Genomic DNA, 16,787 nt, shown 5'->3' on the forward strand with positions numbered 1-16,787 from the left:
AGGTTTCTATTACCCCACTTTCAATGAAATTTGGAAAGTCTCAATAAATCGTTCCAAAAGAGCCAAATATAAAATTTCATGAAAAATCCATCCAGAGTCGAGCTGTTACATGCGGACTCACAGACGGACAGAGAAGGACCAGGTAAAGGTAATATGCTCATTATGCATATATGCTATCGCGCCTAATAATAATATTACATACTTGAGTTTTATGTTCTTTGTGTTTATTAAATAAAATATTCTGAATTAAACTGAATTGCTGTAATGTGTACCTACCACCATCTACTATATTCTTTCAGATCTGCACTGTGATGAGTTGACTTCTGTGGACAACGGCCAGTATAAAGTCACCGGAGATCATTTTGGTGCTCGAGTGATGTACACTTGTAATGATGGATTTTGGATGTCAGGTCCAAAGGAAAGGCTTTGTCAAGGAGATGGTTCTTGGAGCGAACAAGGCCCTGAGTGTAGAAGAAAAGGTAAATTGTTTTATTAGATTAAAGTTTTTTTTATTTATTTCATTTGTGATTATTTGATAAAAATAACTAGCAAGTGATTGGAATATAATCAGTTTATAAGTCTGCGCCATCTAGAATTCTGCAGAGAGGCAAAGCTAGTTCTATTTACATAATACATATTGTATGAAACTATGTCAAATGTCCGGTATTGTGAGGAAATGGATTCTAATTAGCAGAGTCCTCTCCTAAAGTGAAATCCCTGCAGAAACTTTTAGCAGGCATTAGAATTCCAAGGATATTCATCACGTACCAGATTTGTTACCTCCAGGCACGGCTGTTTCTGTGATAACTAATTAACCATTGGGTTGATTGATGGGCGTGAAATAGCTAGCTATCCGGTTTCCTACTCAAAACAAACCTTTTAGCTTAAAGTTGCCTCAAGGATCGCTTCTACGTGATCCTATCATTTCCCAACTGGATGGTATAATCATAATTATTAGTTATTCATAATTATTACAAAATAATTATGAATAACGACTGATATTTTGTTTCAATGAAGAGATTTTGTTGATTTAAAATGGCGGATGTTGGTACATGCCTGGAATCTTTATGGACTCCTCTCTAAAGAGGCAACATCAGATAACACGGAGTACCGGCGAATACAGATATGTTATTACAATATGACATCAGCAAGCCACAGACAAATCGCTAAAACATAGAATAAATCCTTCTTGGATCTTTCTACCTCATAGAAGGGTTGTTCAAAAAGTAGTGGCGACACGACCATTAATAATGAATAAATAAATAGCTTTATTTTCGGATTTTGACGGTTACATTTTCTAAAAATAATCTCTGGTCTGCACAACTCTATTCCGGGCTTGTGTAATCAAAATTCTACTTGTATTTTAGTCCCTACCTCAACTTTCTCATTCTACTTACTGCCACTATATTGTTCACCATCAGTAGATGTTAATTTATCACAAAGATATCTAGAACAGGTGTTTGCTACTTTAAACCCCACATATTTAATAATTACAACTGACTCTAACACAGAATCTTTCTTATGGTTCAGCAATGTCTTGTACAACAGAGGAAGGATCTTCGAGGAATTTTTGTTCGCCTATAATCTAAATCTCCATAACTTACCCAACCAACCGTATAACTTTTCAAACGTCCTTGGAGAATCTGTGGAAGGTAGCTTTGATCAAAATTATTCACAAGCCCGACAAGAATAAATCTGATCCCAAACAAACTCATCTCTCTTTTGGCGAACCTTGGCAAACTATTTGAAAGACTTTTAGCACCAAGACTAACAGATTTAATTGAAGATCAGAACTTAATGTCTCCGTGCCAATTTGGCTCAAGAAGGGAAACCTATGAGGACGCCTTGGTCTCTTTATTTAACAATATATCAGCTTCCAGTGCTATATACGAACTGGCCATATTCATTGACTAAGTAGGAGCTTTCGATTTCCTCTGGTTGGAGAGCGCTCTCAATTGTCTTACGAAAGCCAAGTGTTCTCAGCAACTGTTCCAAATTATCAGAAGCTATTTTCAAAATACGGTGCTGTTTCTTGTATTATGTCTATCTTGTGAACTCCTCTGACCGTTTGGTCGTCCCAGAGTATAAACAGAAAATTTCTTTATTTTATTCTCCTCTCATGTCAATTACCTCCCATTGAAGATTAAGAAGTTCACTGCAGAAACTATCCACATTTCCAAATCGGATTGAGGACTAAATAGGAAATCTCTCTTACTATATTATACAGCAGTATTCCGTCCAATAAGAACCCATGCTTCTGGACTCTGGTTTCATAGAGCTGTAATATTCAACTTCGTTCCAAGCTTATCTCCATTCAACGGATTATGTTGCTTGTTATGCTCTGGACCTGCAGGGTCATACTGAAGTCTTACCATTAGACCTGCATGTGATCTTCAAAGGACTGTGTTATCATCTAAAGCACAGAGTTCCTGGAAAGATTCTAGGCATCTTGTGTAACCTAACTGCTGACATGAAAAACAAGAAACAGAGAATTTGGCAGAGAACTTACCAATGTATGGCAATCACGATGGGATTCCAGTGCTACTGGTCAAGTCACCCGCTCTTTTGTACTTGTAGTTACCTTCCCTCTCAACAAGAACGTTAGCAAATGGTTTTCTCCCAGCCTAACAACTCATGTATACTAACTTGGCAAGGCTCCATCAACCCCAGACTATTTCAGTATGGCTCGTCTGACGCCAATCTCTGCTTGTGGGGTGCTGAAGAAATCTGGACGCACATTCTGTATCGCTGCAGCCGATACCACGATGACAGATCTAAACTACAAACTGCTGTTAGCAATTTGTCGCTAAAACAATTCTCCTCTGCTGTTTTCACCGAAAAAAGCAACCCCTCTCGAGTTTATCAACATCTGAAGAAGAACAAGGAACCAACTCAACTCCTGCAACGTCTGACTTTGCCTGCCATCTTATAGGGACCCACCTCCTGGTGGTTAAGGATACACTTGGTAGTGGCATGCCTCGCAGTATGCTTTGTGTTATCCGAAAAACTTAGGCTGTCTATTGCTAAGCAACGACAATTATAAACATACATACATACATAGATACGCCTTAGCACTTTAAACATTACGAATTTGTACGATGTTTTTTCAGGATATATTCGTAATTTTTTAAATACTTTTTAACTAATTCAAAAAGTTGTTACTCTAAGTGGGGTTATTGTGGAAGAACTCACCTTCTTCCCTTTATTAATTGATTTGTATAATAAAAGAAAAAAACAAAGATATTTCAGCTTCATTCTTTCGGAGAATATATTTACGCGTACCCTTCACTTCTGCATTTTATCTTAGAAATTCTCGAATGATTTTTCTTCAACTTCACCATCTCTAGACATTCACGTGAGTTGTTTAAGTACCCAGTAAGGGCAGGGCTTAGAGAGCTGCGTTCTATTTTAAGAAGATCGGTACAGGTACTTACCACAATGGAGACCATCTTACCAGTGATGTGCCTTACTCTTTTGGTCACGTATCAAAGTCTGGAAAGTCTCTTAAATGGTGGAAGTTGGGAAAAGATTGTCTGCACAATACAAACTATTATTAGATGTTCCGGTAGTATGTTTGCTTTAAGTGCACTTTGCAAAACTACTGAGAGGAGGAGTTTGAGTTTCAACGGTTTCATGCGGTGCTTTTGTTTATGTGCCGTCCCTGCTTGTACAACTTAAATCGTCAAGACACATTTTCACAAAAAAAAAAAAAAAAAAAAAAAAGATAATTTTTCGGGACTGTACAAATTTGCTGTGAAATGACAGGAAAGATGCTGAAAAGGGGGGAGGGGGGCGAAGTTGACCTCGCTCCCAAAATCATATGACCCCAGTAACGTTCAATACTACTACAATTCAAGCTACATCATACACTACCCTATCAAAAGTATGTGGTCATTCTCCTCATAGTAAAATGAACGGTAAAAGTGCGAGCAATAGTAGACTGATCACAAACAAGCAGAATGAGTCGCGGTAAGGTGCGTACGTTTTTAAAGAGATTTGACCATCGGATGCCTTAATTAATAAATTTAATTGCGTGTGACAGCCACTCTTTTTAAATGTCACAAGGTCAACCGTACTGATGTAGAAGTGCAGGTTAGGCAAGACTAAAACGCTCACAACAGGGGATCTACCCATCCCTGAAGAAAGTGGTGCACGTGAACGGGGCGATATCCTTTGAAAACGTTATATTTGGGGTCAAAATATCCATATAAATTGTCCATAACTGCGTTCAAACTCGTACTTTTACAAACATTATGGTTTCCCCCAAACTTTTGGTACGGTAGTGTATAATTCATCATAAAATTAATGGAAAGAGTGGTAAAAAAATAATAAATGTTTTTAAGTAGTGCAATACCGAAGCAACTCGTTGTAAAGGTGCATCGTATTCATCCCCATTAAACAGGAAAACTTTTAGTTTTGTTTTTTTGCACTTTTTTTTTTTTTTTTTGAAGCAGTGTAAAACTGAGGAAATAGTAAACACTAATAGTAAACACAGGCGAAGGAAGTTTTTGGTTAAAACAACGCACCATTTCTCCTTTCCTTTCATTAGCGTAAACAACGCTCTCGGAAGTCTTATTGCCAAAACTCGAAAATTTTATATTTCAAAACGTTAACTGACTTTATTTGAATCATATATGAAACGACCTTGGAAAACGTAAATTTACGTAAGAACTCCCCAGAGCCTACATATTTTTTTTTTTATGTGAGACATCCTTGGAGGCATCAACAGAGTAAATCTGATCGGTCACGAAAAACTGCGTCGCGGAAGTGACGTCATCCGCGGCTTCTACCAAAGCTCCCACCACTAGTCTGTGCCGAGCACTCACTGGTAGTGTAATTAGAGTGCGTGACGCATTTTTTGTGACCGGTACTATATCCAAGGGAACATACAAGTATTTCTCATATGACTGCAACAATACAAATATTTGTCAACAATTTCTTTTTTCGTCTCGCATTTTCGTTACATTCCATTGTAACGTATTTATAAAAAAATATTTCTGTTCTGTATGCTACATTTGCTCGTACACGCTAGAGTTTTTTTTTATTCTGATTAAATAAACTTAACTCCAAATCACAGATATAACAAGTACGATTATTAATTCATCTGTACAGCTTAATGTAAGAGTGCACTGGATATGCCTAGGACTAAGGAAATAAAAAAAAAAATTATTTAGTGAAATATTTGTTTCTAGTGAATAAATATGTTTATTCACTAGATGGTGCAGTTTCCTCTATGGTATTTTCACTGAAGAAACAAAACCTTTGTATTATTTGCGAATCCTGCATAAAACAAGCGGATGGGGGTTTTGTAATGCTGTCATTTAAGGGGAAAACAAAAATGGTTAATGTTGGAATCACAAACCCGTTCTTTAAACCAATTATATTTTATTTGTGTAATTATCTACATGATCGACTTCCGTTCAAAGTGAATTTTCGCTCATTAGAAGAGTAAACACAGACGAAAGAAGTTTTTGGTTAAAATAACGCAACGTTTCTTCTTTCTATTAGCGTAAACAACGCTCTCGGAAGTCTGTTTTTTTTTTTTTTTTTGCTTTTCCTTAAGAATCGAGTGCACCTTGCGAGGTATCTGTACATCATATTTCAAGACAAACACGATTAAGGGATGCCGGAGCACGCTATCGACAGTACCAAACAGAATTACGTCTCACTCTAACTACGTTACCGGAAACCACGTTAGTAGCGCCCCTCATTTACCTGCCTACAGCGTAATTTAGAATGTTACGTGTGATGTGGGTGTCTAGACGTTTCATCTGCATTTCTATTCTCATTTTCAACACGTATCTTGTCCTTTGAAAATTGTGAAGGAAACAGAAATATCAATAAGTATCGATTCGGATAAATAAATGTCACAGAAATGGAGATTTTTCTTCTTTCTTTCTCACCAGTTTCGCAAAGTGTCGGATTCAGAAAGGAAACATTCTCGGTTATTTTATACGAATGGTTGTTTTTTTGATAAGCTCGTTTTTTGTTATCAGTTTACTAAATAATAAATGATGAATTATTGCTATTTTATTATTATATTAATCACAGGATAAACGTGAAATACGTGTTATCTTGTTATGTCATTTTATCGTGTTATATCTTAAAATTCAGGAGGAAATAAATAAAGTACATTACAAAAATGTTGGCCGCATACTATCTGAGGCACGTGTTGCTGTTTGTTTATTTTATTAAATCACAGATCTGTGAAATAATTACTGTATTTCATTTTTTTATTAAAAATTCAGGAGAAAATAAATAAAGTATTAACAAATATTCAGCGAATATTACGTTTTGAAGTACTGTATGTGCAGTGAAGCGAAAACGATTATTTTTATACATTCTCAGTTCATTAATTCATGAAAGCACATATTGTCTTATAACATAATCTAAGAATCAACGATTTTTAGTTGTAATTTAACATAGTTGTTAAATGTTCTTTTTTTTTCCCCGATAGCATTTATGGTCTGATGATGTGGTTCAATAAGAATCCTGAAACGTCACCTGCTAATAATTTAGTGTTGGAATTGAGTTTGTATTCCATGAGTCTAATAAAACCTATTTAATAATTTGGATTTTCTTATCTGCATATAATTTGTATTTTCTTAAATAACTTGTATCTGTTGGTGACGCGTGTTTTGTAAAGAACCGTATTGATCACAGTTTGTTTTTGAATCGGCAGCGATGTGCGGGATGCCATCTCAAGTGCCGCACGCCCGTCACAATGCGACGGGGGAAGTGACTGAGTTCGATGTGGACACGGTGGTGCAGTACAACTGCTTCCCAGGGTACGATGCTCACGGCTTCCCAAGAGCCAAGTGCCTCTTCTATAATGGAACTACGCAGTGGTTCGGCCTTGATTTGAGGTGTATACGTAAGTAATCGTAAAAAAACAAAATCTCTTTCTCTTTAGATCCCTCTTTCGTTTTTTCCTTTCCTTTCTGTTTATGTCTTTCTGTTTTACTCTTTCCCTCTCTTCCTCTCACACGTTGCCTTATCTTTCTCTATTTTTACTCTTTAAAGCGTTCTGTCTCTCTCTTTCTCTGTTCCTTTCTTTTCTGGCTCTCTCTCTCGCTCTCTCTCGCTTTATCTTTCTTTTTGTTTTTGCTCTTTACAGCGTTCTGTCTTTATTTCGCTTGCAGTCTCTTTTTTTGTTGCCTTTTTCTCCTTCTGCCTCTCTCTTTTTCTCTCGCTTTTTTTAGCTTTCTTTTTCTTTTGTGCGCCTCATTTCTCTTTCTTTTTTTACTTTCTCTCTCTCTCTCTCTCTCTGTCTCTTTCTGTCACGTTTTTTTTATTTATTCTATTTTTTTTTGCTTTGTTTCTCTTTCTTGGTCTACTTTCTCTCTCTCTCTCTTTCTCCTCGTTCTCTCTATTTTTCTCTCTCTCCTTCACTTTATCTTTCTCTCTAGTTTTTGTCTATTTCTTTTCTCTCTTTTTATTTTGCTCGCGTTTACTCTTTTTTGCTTTTTTCTCGCTTTCTCTCTCTCTCTCTCTCTCTCTCTCTCTCTCTCTCTCTCTCTCTCTCTCTCTCTCTCTTGCTTCTTGCCCTTTTTCGATTCTCTCCTTCTCTCTCTCTATTTGTTTTCCTTTGTTACTTTCTTACCTTCTACTTCTCTCTCTCTCTCTCTCTCTCTCTCTTGTTTTTGCTCTTTATAGCCTTCTGTCTTTATTTTTCTTGCAGCTCTCTCTCTCTCTCTCTCTCTCTCTCTCTCTCTCTCTCTCTCTCTCTTCTCTGTTGCTTTTTTTCTCTTTCTGTCTCTCTCTCTCTTTCTCTCACGCTTTTTTGCTTTCTTTTCCTTTTGCGCGCCTCATTTCTTGTTCTTTTTTTAATTTCTTTTTCTCACTCTGTCGCCCCCTTTCTCTCTTTCTGTCACGCTCTTTTTTGTATTCTATTTTTCTTTCGCTTTGTTTCTCTTTCTTTCGCTTTGTTTCTCTTTCTTTTTCTACTTTCTCTCTCTTTGTTTCTGACTTTCACTCTCTATTTCTTACTGTTTCTCTCTATCTCTCTCTCTCCCTTTCTTTCTTTCTCCTCTTTTTGCCTTTTTTTTCCTCTATCTCTCCTTCGCTTTATCTTTCTCTCCAGTTTTTTCCCCTATAGGCGTTCTGACTATTTTTCGCCTGCAGTCTCTCTCTATCTTTTGTCTATTACTTTTTTCTCTTTATATTTTTTATTTTGCGCGCGTTTACTCTTTTTTACTTTATTTCTCTCTCTCTCTTGTTATCTTTTTCTTTATGTATATACCTTCATACAAATCTATTAAACTGAAATCAATAGGAAAAACTCTTATTGTAAAGTAAGCGGTTGAGGATCGGAGAGACACACTTGCACGTCCTGTACACATCTTACAAGACACTCATCAAAGTCACAATTATTCATCGTACTCCAATATTCCAATACTCGTATAAATTTCCACAACGGGCGGTTCTAGGGACAGGCCGTAGCTAAGTACAACACGAGTACGGGCTTTGAATTATTCCTTTAATAGCAAGATTTACGATCGCATAAAGCAAACAAACTTTCTTTTTATGCTAATATTTGAGCTATCGAACTGATTTTATTTTCTTTCATAAAATCCCTAATAGCATTCAGCGGAAGTAATATAATGCCCTTAAAGCTCCCCGGCGTGAATCAGAAAATGAGCAGGTTCGAGGAGTTACTAGAAAAAAATTTACCGCGCGGTTAAGGACCTACAAAATCAGAGAAAAATACTTTTATCTTTACAAAAATTTCGACTCCATTACTTTTTTTTATGAATATCCATTAATCCTTAGAGATTTAATAGATTTCAAAAATTATACGCGCACGCGGGACGCTGCTCGTGTCTAACAATAGCGGAAACCATGTCCATTTCTCAAACGTGCGCACGAGGATTCTGCGTCAGTATTGTTATAAACCAAACGGTCTGTTCTCTATTGGTCCTTTACAGCGTTCCAAATATCCTAATCAAGTGGGTCGCGTGCTGTTTGGAGATTGCGTGATCGTTATACTCGCGAAAAACATAAAAATGCAAAGGAAATTGCCTGTAATAGGGCAATACATCACCACTTGAAGTGTTGCGCATGTCTTTTTTTACGTCCATTTGCTGTACCCACCTATATTTATATATTACTTACTCTTGTTTTAAATCAGGGTAGATTTAGGACAGTGGAAAAAAGGGTCGGAGAAAAAAATTCATTTTTTTAAAGCAGAAGAACTCTATTAAGCTGTACTGTAAAATAAATGGCCTTATTAAGAAAATTGTATTATAGCCAAACAGATAAAAGAATGACTCCACTCAGCCCATCATAAAAATGTAAATTTAGAGGCAGTCATCCAGCAGATTAGATAAAAAGAAAAGAAAAGAAAACGCAGAAGATGAAATATACAGGTATTTAAAAAGTTGGTAAAATTCAGAACAGGGTGCACACTCCAGACTATTGCCAGTTATTCACCGTCACTGAACAGTTTTACGCATGAATCCGTCCCTAATTGATGACGTAAACTAATGTAACCTTTTTAACCAGTTCAAAATAAAACTCTATTAAAAACCCTATATTAAACGCCATGTCTGTAGTGCGCACCTTGTTCTGAAGTTTAGCCAAAATGTTAATTATAATAGCTGAAATTAACTTTTGACCAAATTTGAATTCAGACGATAACGCTTTTAAATCTTATGCTTTTAAGCATTTGGGACTATTTTTATATATTTTTTTCCTGTACAGCTAGAAGTTGTGGTCATCCGGGGGAAGTCGAACATGGTCTCCGTGAAGGCGATATCTTTACCTTCACCAGTCGTGTCACCTATCATTGCGTCGAAGGGTATGAGTTGGTAGGACGGGCCAACCGTTACTGCCAATCCAATGGAGAATGGAGTGGGATTCTTCCTTCTTGTAGGCGTAAGAAAACACATCGTATTTTACATTAAACTAAAAATTTATATTTTTAAATTTTTAAAAAATATAATTACATAGATTAATTTTTAAAATGTCTTTAATTATTTAATTTTTCTTTGATTATTCAATAAATGCAATTTTAGTGGATAAAATTAGTTAGAAATAGTAAAAAGAATTTAATCAGATTAGTAATTTAAAAATATTCCGTTAACTAATGTCTAATTTTAGAAACAAAATATTCAATGTATGATCAATACTCATTGCCCAATAGAAATCTGTATCCATATTATGTAGTTTGGAAACCAAAATCTGCTCAAAAACATTGCAGAGCAATCGGATATTTTTGAAAACCGGATAATAGGAGTCCGGATAATCGAGGTTATCATGCATTTGTAGGAACTATATTAATGCAAACAATGGATTATTTTAACACGCATGTATCCATTTATGTAGTTTTCCTCTCGTGTAAAAATAAAATATAAAAAAAATCAACAATTCTTGAGGATCGGATAATCGGAATTCGGATAATCGGGGTCGTGTTCTGTATCGGTCGAAATTAAATTAATGCAAACAACGCATAATTTCAATACACGCATCCACTGGTTTTCCTTTCGTGTAAAAATAGAATAAAATAAAATAAAACACTAACTGAGATCATTTTCGTGACTAAAGAATGATCAGGATTTGTCCTTCACGCACGAGAGAATTCTTTAAATCCCCGAGCCTTTCGAAATAAGACTCGTGCAAAGATTCCATCCACCTTCAACGCAGCATTTCGGGTGGGATAGGGGCGGCAGAAGTAAATCCAGGAGCGTGAATTTGCATCAACTTTGTCACGTGGAAATTTTCCTTTTGTGTCTCGCGAAATGTGCGTTTCATTTGTTGCACGAGGCGTTGCATCATAACTCACTGGAGCACGAGCCTCCAGTGAAATTGAACTCATCTGCGACATCAGCGAAATGTGCGTGCGTCTGCCCGCATGTGCGAAATCTTTTCACTTCACACTCCAAATGCTTACGACAGGGGGCGCTTTAACTTGACAATGATAAATATTTTTATATTAGGAAAATGTCAACATAATCGTTTACAACAACGGATTTATGCACGTTTGGTTCGATTGGTGGGGGAGGGGGGAAAGAGGTGATCGCGTTCGCTTAACGAAGTTTAATTCCGTAGTTTATTCATTCGCGTCCACCATCGCTGTTGTACGAGCTAAATTCCAAACAGATAACTTACCCTTCACTGCGTACAACTTGAGGTGGAAGATTTACGCCTTTAAGGTAACGAACGCAGACGAATTGAATGTCTTTTGTATGTTTTCGTCTGCTGCGTTCACGAGGAAATGATCTCACGTTCATCTGGCACACGACTACTCGCTGACGTGTCATCGTTTGCGTCAGTTTCTTGGGGAAGTTTACTGTAAAAGTGAATTACATCTGCTGAAGTGTGCTGCTGGAAGTTTAAATACTGTAGCGGTGCACCCTTGGGACACGCGCTACGGTGTACTTTGTGTATCGATTTCCTTTTATAGGTGGGCACGTTCTAACCGTTCTGACTTGCCGGATAATACCATAAACGGAAAATAATAACGAAACGGGTCCTATGAATGGCAAAGAACCCAATAAAGCAACCATTTATGGAAAATGAAGATTAAATTAGCTAAGATATTGAAGAGTGCATTAAGAAAATGAAAGAGAGATCAGAGTGAAAACAGTTTTTGCTTCTGCGAAATCGACACCGTTTCCACGACAACCATTGTTACTTGTGTAACTAACATTGTTTACACGCACACGAATTCTAGCTCTACCTAAGGGTAAGTACACTGCGCCGTCAAAAGTATCTAATGCCATGGATTTTAATATAAAGTTGGGTCGCTTTTGTAACAGCGACGCCTGGCGTTGTCTTCCAAGTGTTTGATAACACCTCGCCTAGTAGGCGTCCACGATGTTCAAAAGATGGGGATATTATATGAAGATTCAGATATTCTTTCCCAATCTCAAACCTCCTCAATTTGTTATCCGTGAAGTATATTTGGATAGGGACTGACTCCTTTTGGTAAGAAGATTCGCTTGCGAGATTATCCACCTAACAACTATCTCTAGATAAAAGAGTGTTTTGGGGTGGTGCTTTTGAAGGGGCAATGTAAATTGATCCGATTGCCCCTTAAATCAGGTGTTCAACCCAAGCCCAGCTTATGTAAACTGGAAGGCGTTGGAGTAATTGGTAGTATCCTATGCTGGATCGCTGGTGGCTAAGAGATAGGAGACAGAGGGTTGTCATAAATGTTCAATATTCAGGATGTACCAGTGTAAGAAGTAGGGATTCTCAGCAATTGGTGTTCGGCCCTCCTGTTTCAAATTTTCATAATTATTTTGACGAGGTTATTGTTGTTATTGGATTTTTAGGAGCATATCGGCTTGACGAAAAATCCGAGTTTCCGGAGAAAAAGCCATGCTAACCTCTCCTGATACCGACCAAGAAACACAAAATCTGAATAAGAGATGGAAAGAGTCAGGCGCTGTACAAGATCGATTGCCTTTTCCAGAGCAAGGGCAGTGTTCAACCGCCAGAAATCATTGCAATCAAAAACATCTAAAAGCAACCCTACAAAAAGGCAAACCATTTTATGACTCTCGGCACGCAGGAATTCCTAAAACACTGGACCTTGAACTGTGGATGGGTCACATTGTACGGTTCTTGAACAATGTGGCCCCGACATATCCAGGCAACTTACCTGTCAACAACGTCCCAACGGATATGCTCGCCACCGTTTGCATCACCAGGAAGCAGCTTATAACTGCTATAAATGGATTGCCACCCACCGGAACCGCAGGTCCCGGCCTTGTGCCACAATTCATGATCAAGTGTCTCAGCACGTTTATCATCGATCCACTACTCTCAATTTTTAACCGTGTCTTAACGCAGCACTACTTTCCCCCTCTCTGGAACAGATATGCTGTGAGGCCATATCCTAAATGCCAATCTGCATCCCTCATTAAACAGTTCAGGCCAATCTCTCGCTCTTCCAGCCTCTTGAAACTTATGGAGAAGGCATTACTTTCAACCATCACCAAACAAATCATGCCTCACAAACCCCCACAAATTCACTATGCCATTCCCGGAAGATCCACAGTCACCAATTTAACATCCATAACCAGCACCATTCTCAGAGCACTAGAAGCTAAAGCAGAACTTGCCGTCACGTACGTCGACCTGGAAGCTGCCTTCGACTCAATCAGCATTCCCTCGCTCGTTCACCTCCTAGAAAATTACTTCCATATAAAAGGTGACATGTTGTGGTCTATCACAACCCTGCTATCTGACAGAATCATTGTTCTTACAGCGGATCAATACATAATCTCAAGAAAAATCACTGCGGGAGTTCTCCAAGGCGGAGTCCCCTCCGAAGCATTATTTACTGCAGTCATTATTCCGTTCGTGCAACAGAGAGAAGACATAATCTGTTATGCTGAAGATATTAAGCTACACGATTTAGGATCCTATCTCCATCAATTTGGACTACTTACTAATCCTGCAAAATCAGCCCAAATTGTCTTTTCTTTGAAGCACCAGCCCAACACTCCAACACTTATAGCCAAACATAATAGACTAGCCCTTAGCGACCGCTTTCTCCCCAAGCAGATGCTGATCACAGTCCAAGCAATCGACGGCGACCAGCCAGTGTGAAGCCCCTGGCATTCCTGCTGTTAAGGGTACATTGTATACATCCTTTTGTACACAATAAAGATTATATTTATAACTCAGCCACGTTGTGAAAAAGTCCCATAAAAATTCCTCACTTCACCGACAGGTCTAGAACTCAGGTCTTTTCCACCCGGTGTGGGGAGGACGGTGATTCTATCCACGAGGACTCGATAAGAAAGCGTGCCTTTCTGTAAAAAATTGAAAGATTCGACAGGAGTTTTGTCACCTCACCACCATCGAACTGGGGAACAGTGGAAAAAGGTTATGTATTCTGACGAGTCGAGATTTCTACTTTTTTGTACCAATGGTAGGGTGAGAGCGTGACGTGAGCCTCATGAATTAATTAAATCTTTATTTTACGTAAAGGTACGATACAGCGCATCCATTGCGGCATGCTGCTAGGGGTTTCACATTGATGAATTTAATAAGAAGATAATAACAAAATAATAACACTGATAATTATTAATAATAACAACATCAAAATTGAGTCAATAAAGTCCAATCCAGGAACAGCTACCATGTGAACCATTTCTCCATACATCTAGATTACAGGAGTTCGTGGTTCAGAGAATAGAGTGACACAGATTGAGTTTTCACAGTTAAGAGATAGATTTTACAGTTCAAATTCGTCCCCCTGCTGGTTAGGGCAAAGATCGCATGCACAAATCTTAACATTATTAAGATCCTTCTCCTGAACTGCTTGTCGCAGGCAAACTGGTACAGATCAACGTCCAGCGATTGTATAATGGACAACATTTGCGGGGGAAGAAATCTTTCACTTATGTGCAGTCTCACATGGGTGGAGCGCAACTGTGGCTTTGTTCTCAACGCAGGAGGAGGAACTCTCCAGCAGATCACGTCTCAGATGTTGGAGGCGGAGATCTTTCCCGTGAGCATTTTCACAATGAAGGTTAGGAGTCTCTGTTCCATCTTCACTGGCAATCGTTCCAGACCGAGGGTCTAGGCCATCGCTGTAGTTCGCTGCTGTAGATGTAACTGAGACTACAATGAGGCCCATTTGAATTACCAAAACTCGGCTGCATATAGTGGCTTTAGCGTAGTTTTGGTCGCAGAACCCCAAATTTCTGCTCCGTAGAGGATCCGTTGGAAGATGACAATCTGGATGTACCTCTTGGTAGTGCCTGGGTTCATGACGTAGAGAAGGTATCGTTTCGCCATCCAGTGATTTCGGCTCATTTGAAGGCTCAGATATTCAAGATGGTAGTTGAAGCGTAACTTTGGGTCGAAGATCAACCCGAGGTCACTACACTTTTGATGGTTTTTCCGTCACGCGTAAGTTGATTGACTGTCGGATCGGGTTCAATGATAAGACTATGCAAGCGGACTTGTCTGGATTGATTTTCAGACCAAAGAATTTAAGGTAGTTTCCTAATTGTGTAAGGATGCTGTTAATTGGATATTCTATATCTTGCACGTTATCTGAAGACTTTATTGTGGTTAACATCTCCAAATCGTCCGCATACGATATCATGTCGGTCCTATTGTTTACTACAGGGGCAATGATGGCAGTAAACATGAGGCCTGATAAAACGCCCCTTGTATTGATGTTTCTGTGACAGTCCGACCACTCACAGTTAGCGTAATTGTCCTGTTGGTTAGTAGCGACGTCAGGAACTTGAGCAGTTCGCGTCCAATATTATAGAAAGATTGAAGATGTTTTATGAGTGGCGAAATGCTGACACTGTCAAACGCCACTTCCAAATCCAGGTAGGTTATCACTACTTCAGATCTTTCTTCGAATGCAATGATATGGTTGATTGTCATTTGGAGGTTACTGATCATTCATCTGTCAGGCAGTGCATAATACATCTGAGAAGATTTCTGAGGTAGGATGTGACTAGTCAGTGTTGTGTGCATTGTCTTCTCTAGCAGTTTGAGGAGGCATGAAGACTGAGCGATTGGTCTTAAGTGTTTGATTGTGGTGAGGGTATTGATATTTGTCAGCTGCCTTATAGTGTAGACGTTCCACACAGATGGGAAGAATTCTCCCCGCAGGATGACATTAAATATTGGATTGAGTAGTGGATTGATAATAAACGGGTATCAAACACTTAATCATGAACTGGGGGATTTTGTCCGCCCCCATAGCGTTCGTCGCCAGCATGTTGTTGATTACAGTAGTAAGTTGATGCTTTGTGATTGCAATCTTAAAGCGTATGTCCATTTGTACTCCATCATCTGGGACACGAAGCGCTGCATCAAGATCTAGGCCATTTCCGTCAAATCTCGTGATAAAGTTCATCCATACCTCAGGATCAATCTGGTATGGAAACTCATTGTGCCGAGAAAGGGGCAGAATTTCTTTTGAAAGTGTAGCGTCCATATGCTGTTCAATTGCTCTTGATTTAAGGCGATTGAAGTGTGCTCTAGCTCTAGAGTATTTTACCCAATCTGTCACTAGGTCCGTATTTTTCCACCTCTTTTGGAGCAATTGTTTCAGTTTAAAGCTCTCGTTAAGTGCGAGTGCCCACCAACCTCTAGGCCGTTCTCAGGTTGTAACTTTCCTAGAGGCTGCTGCATAATTATAGATTGATGCAATCCAGCCTGTCAGGAGTTCAAAGCCAAATTCAGCATTGCAAGTCTCCAATACTGTCCAAGGGATGGCAGTCGCGGCAGCGAGGCATTTGTCTACGTCCAGCTCCTTTGGTCTCATAATGCACTTGGTGTGCACTTTCCAGTCAACATGGAAGTCTTGTGCTGGCAGTGAAGAAGGATCACTATGGGTACGTGATCGGAGTCGAACGCTGTTTCTGGTGTGTCGTCAATGGTACATGGAATTGAGGCAAACACAAGATCCAACAAGTTCTCCCCTCTCGTGGGGAAATCAATGATTTGGTGTATGCCGATAGCGGCGAAACTGCTTAGCATTCTCGCATGGAGATTGAATTGCTAAGGGGGTGCGGTTATTAAAGTTTCCACAAATCAGGTGGCTGATGGGTGGAAGCCTTGGATAAGCCAGTTGGTTTCGGCATCTGGTCCTGGTGGAATATAAATGACTGCAACATCGGTGCGGGTGCTGTTGAATACAGAGGTTACTAAGATACCTTGAATGAGGCGTACGCCTGCCTCCTTGATGAAAGCTGATGTACAGCGACCACTAGTTTAAAGTCCTCCTCAATTATAGTTGCCATCTGTTCAGATATTCTGCTAAGTGCGAGCTGTGATACAAATAAACTCTTACGCCTGCG

At 38.9% G+C, this 16,787-nt stretch overlaps 1 protein-coding gene across 1 annotated transcript in view; it reads left to right on the forward strand.

Moving 5' to 3' along the window:
• The first annotated feature begins 299 nt into the window (after positions 1-299).
• Positions 300-16,787, forward strand: part of LOC150087861 (sushi, von Willebrand factor type A, EGF and pentraxin domain-containing protein 1-like) — a 50,305-nt gene continuing 33,817 nt past the window's right edge. The window contains exons 1-3 of the mRNA XM_090370475.1: positions 300-479; positions 6,683-6,874; positions 9,703-9,876. Coding sequence (XP_090226601.1) covers positions 377-479; positions 6,683-6,874; positions 9,703-9,876 — 469 coding nt within the window. The 5' untranslated portion in view covers positions 300-376. The remainder of the gene's footprint in view (positions 480-6,682; positions 6,875-9,702; positions 9,877-16,787) is intronic.

The sequence above is a fragment of the Mastigoproctus giganteus genome, chromosome 3 (genome assembly GCF_048544385.1).
Source record: "Mastigoproctus giganteus isolate SK-2022 chromosome 3, ASM4854438v1, whole genome shotgun sequence".
In the NCBI taxonomy this organism is placed as follows: domain Eukaryota; kingdom Metazoa; phylum Arthropoda; class Arachnida; order Uropygi; family Thelyphonidae; genus Mastigoproctus; species Mastigoproctus giganteus.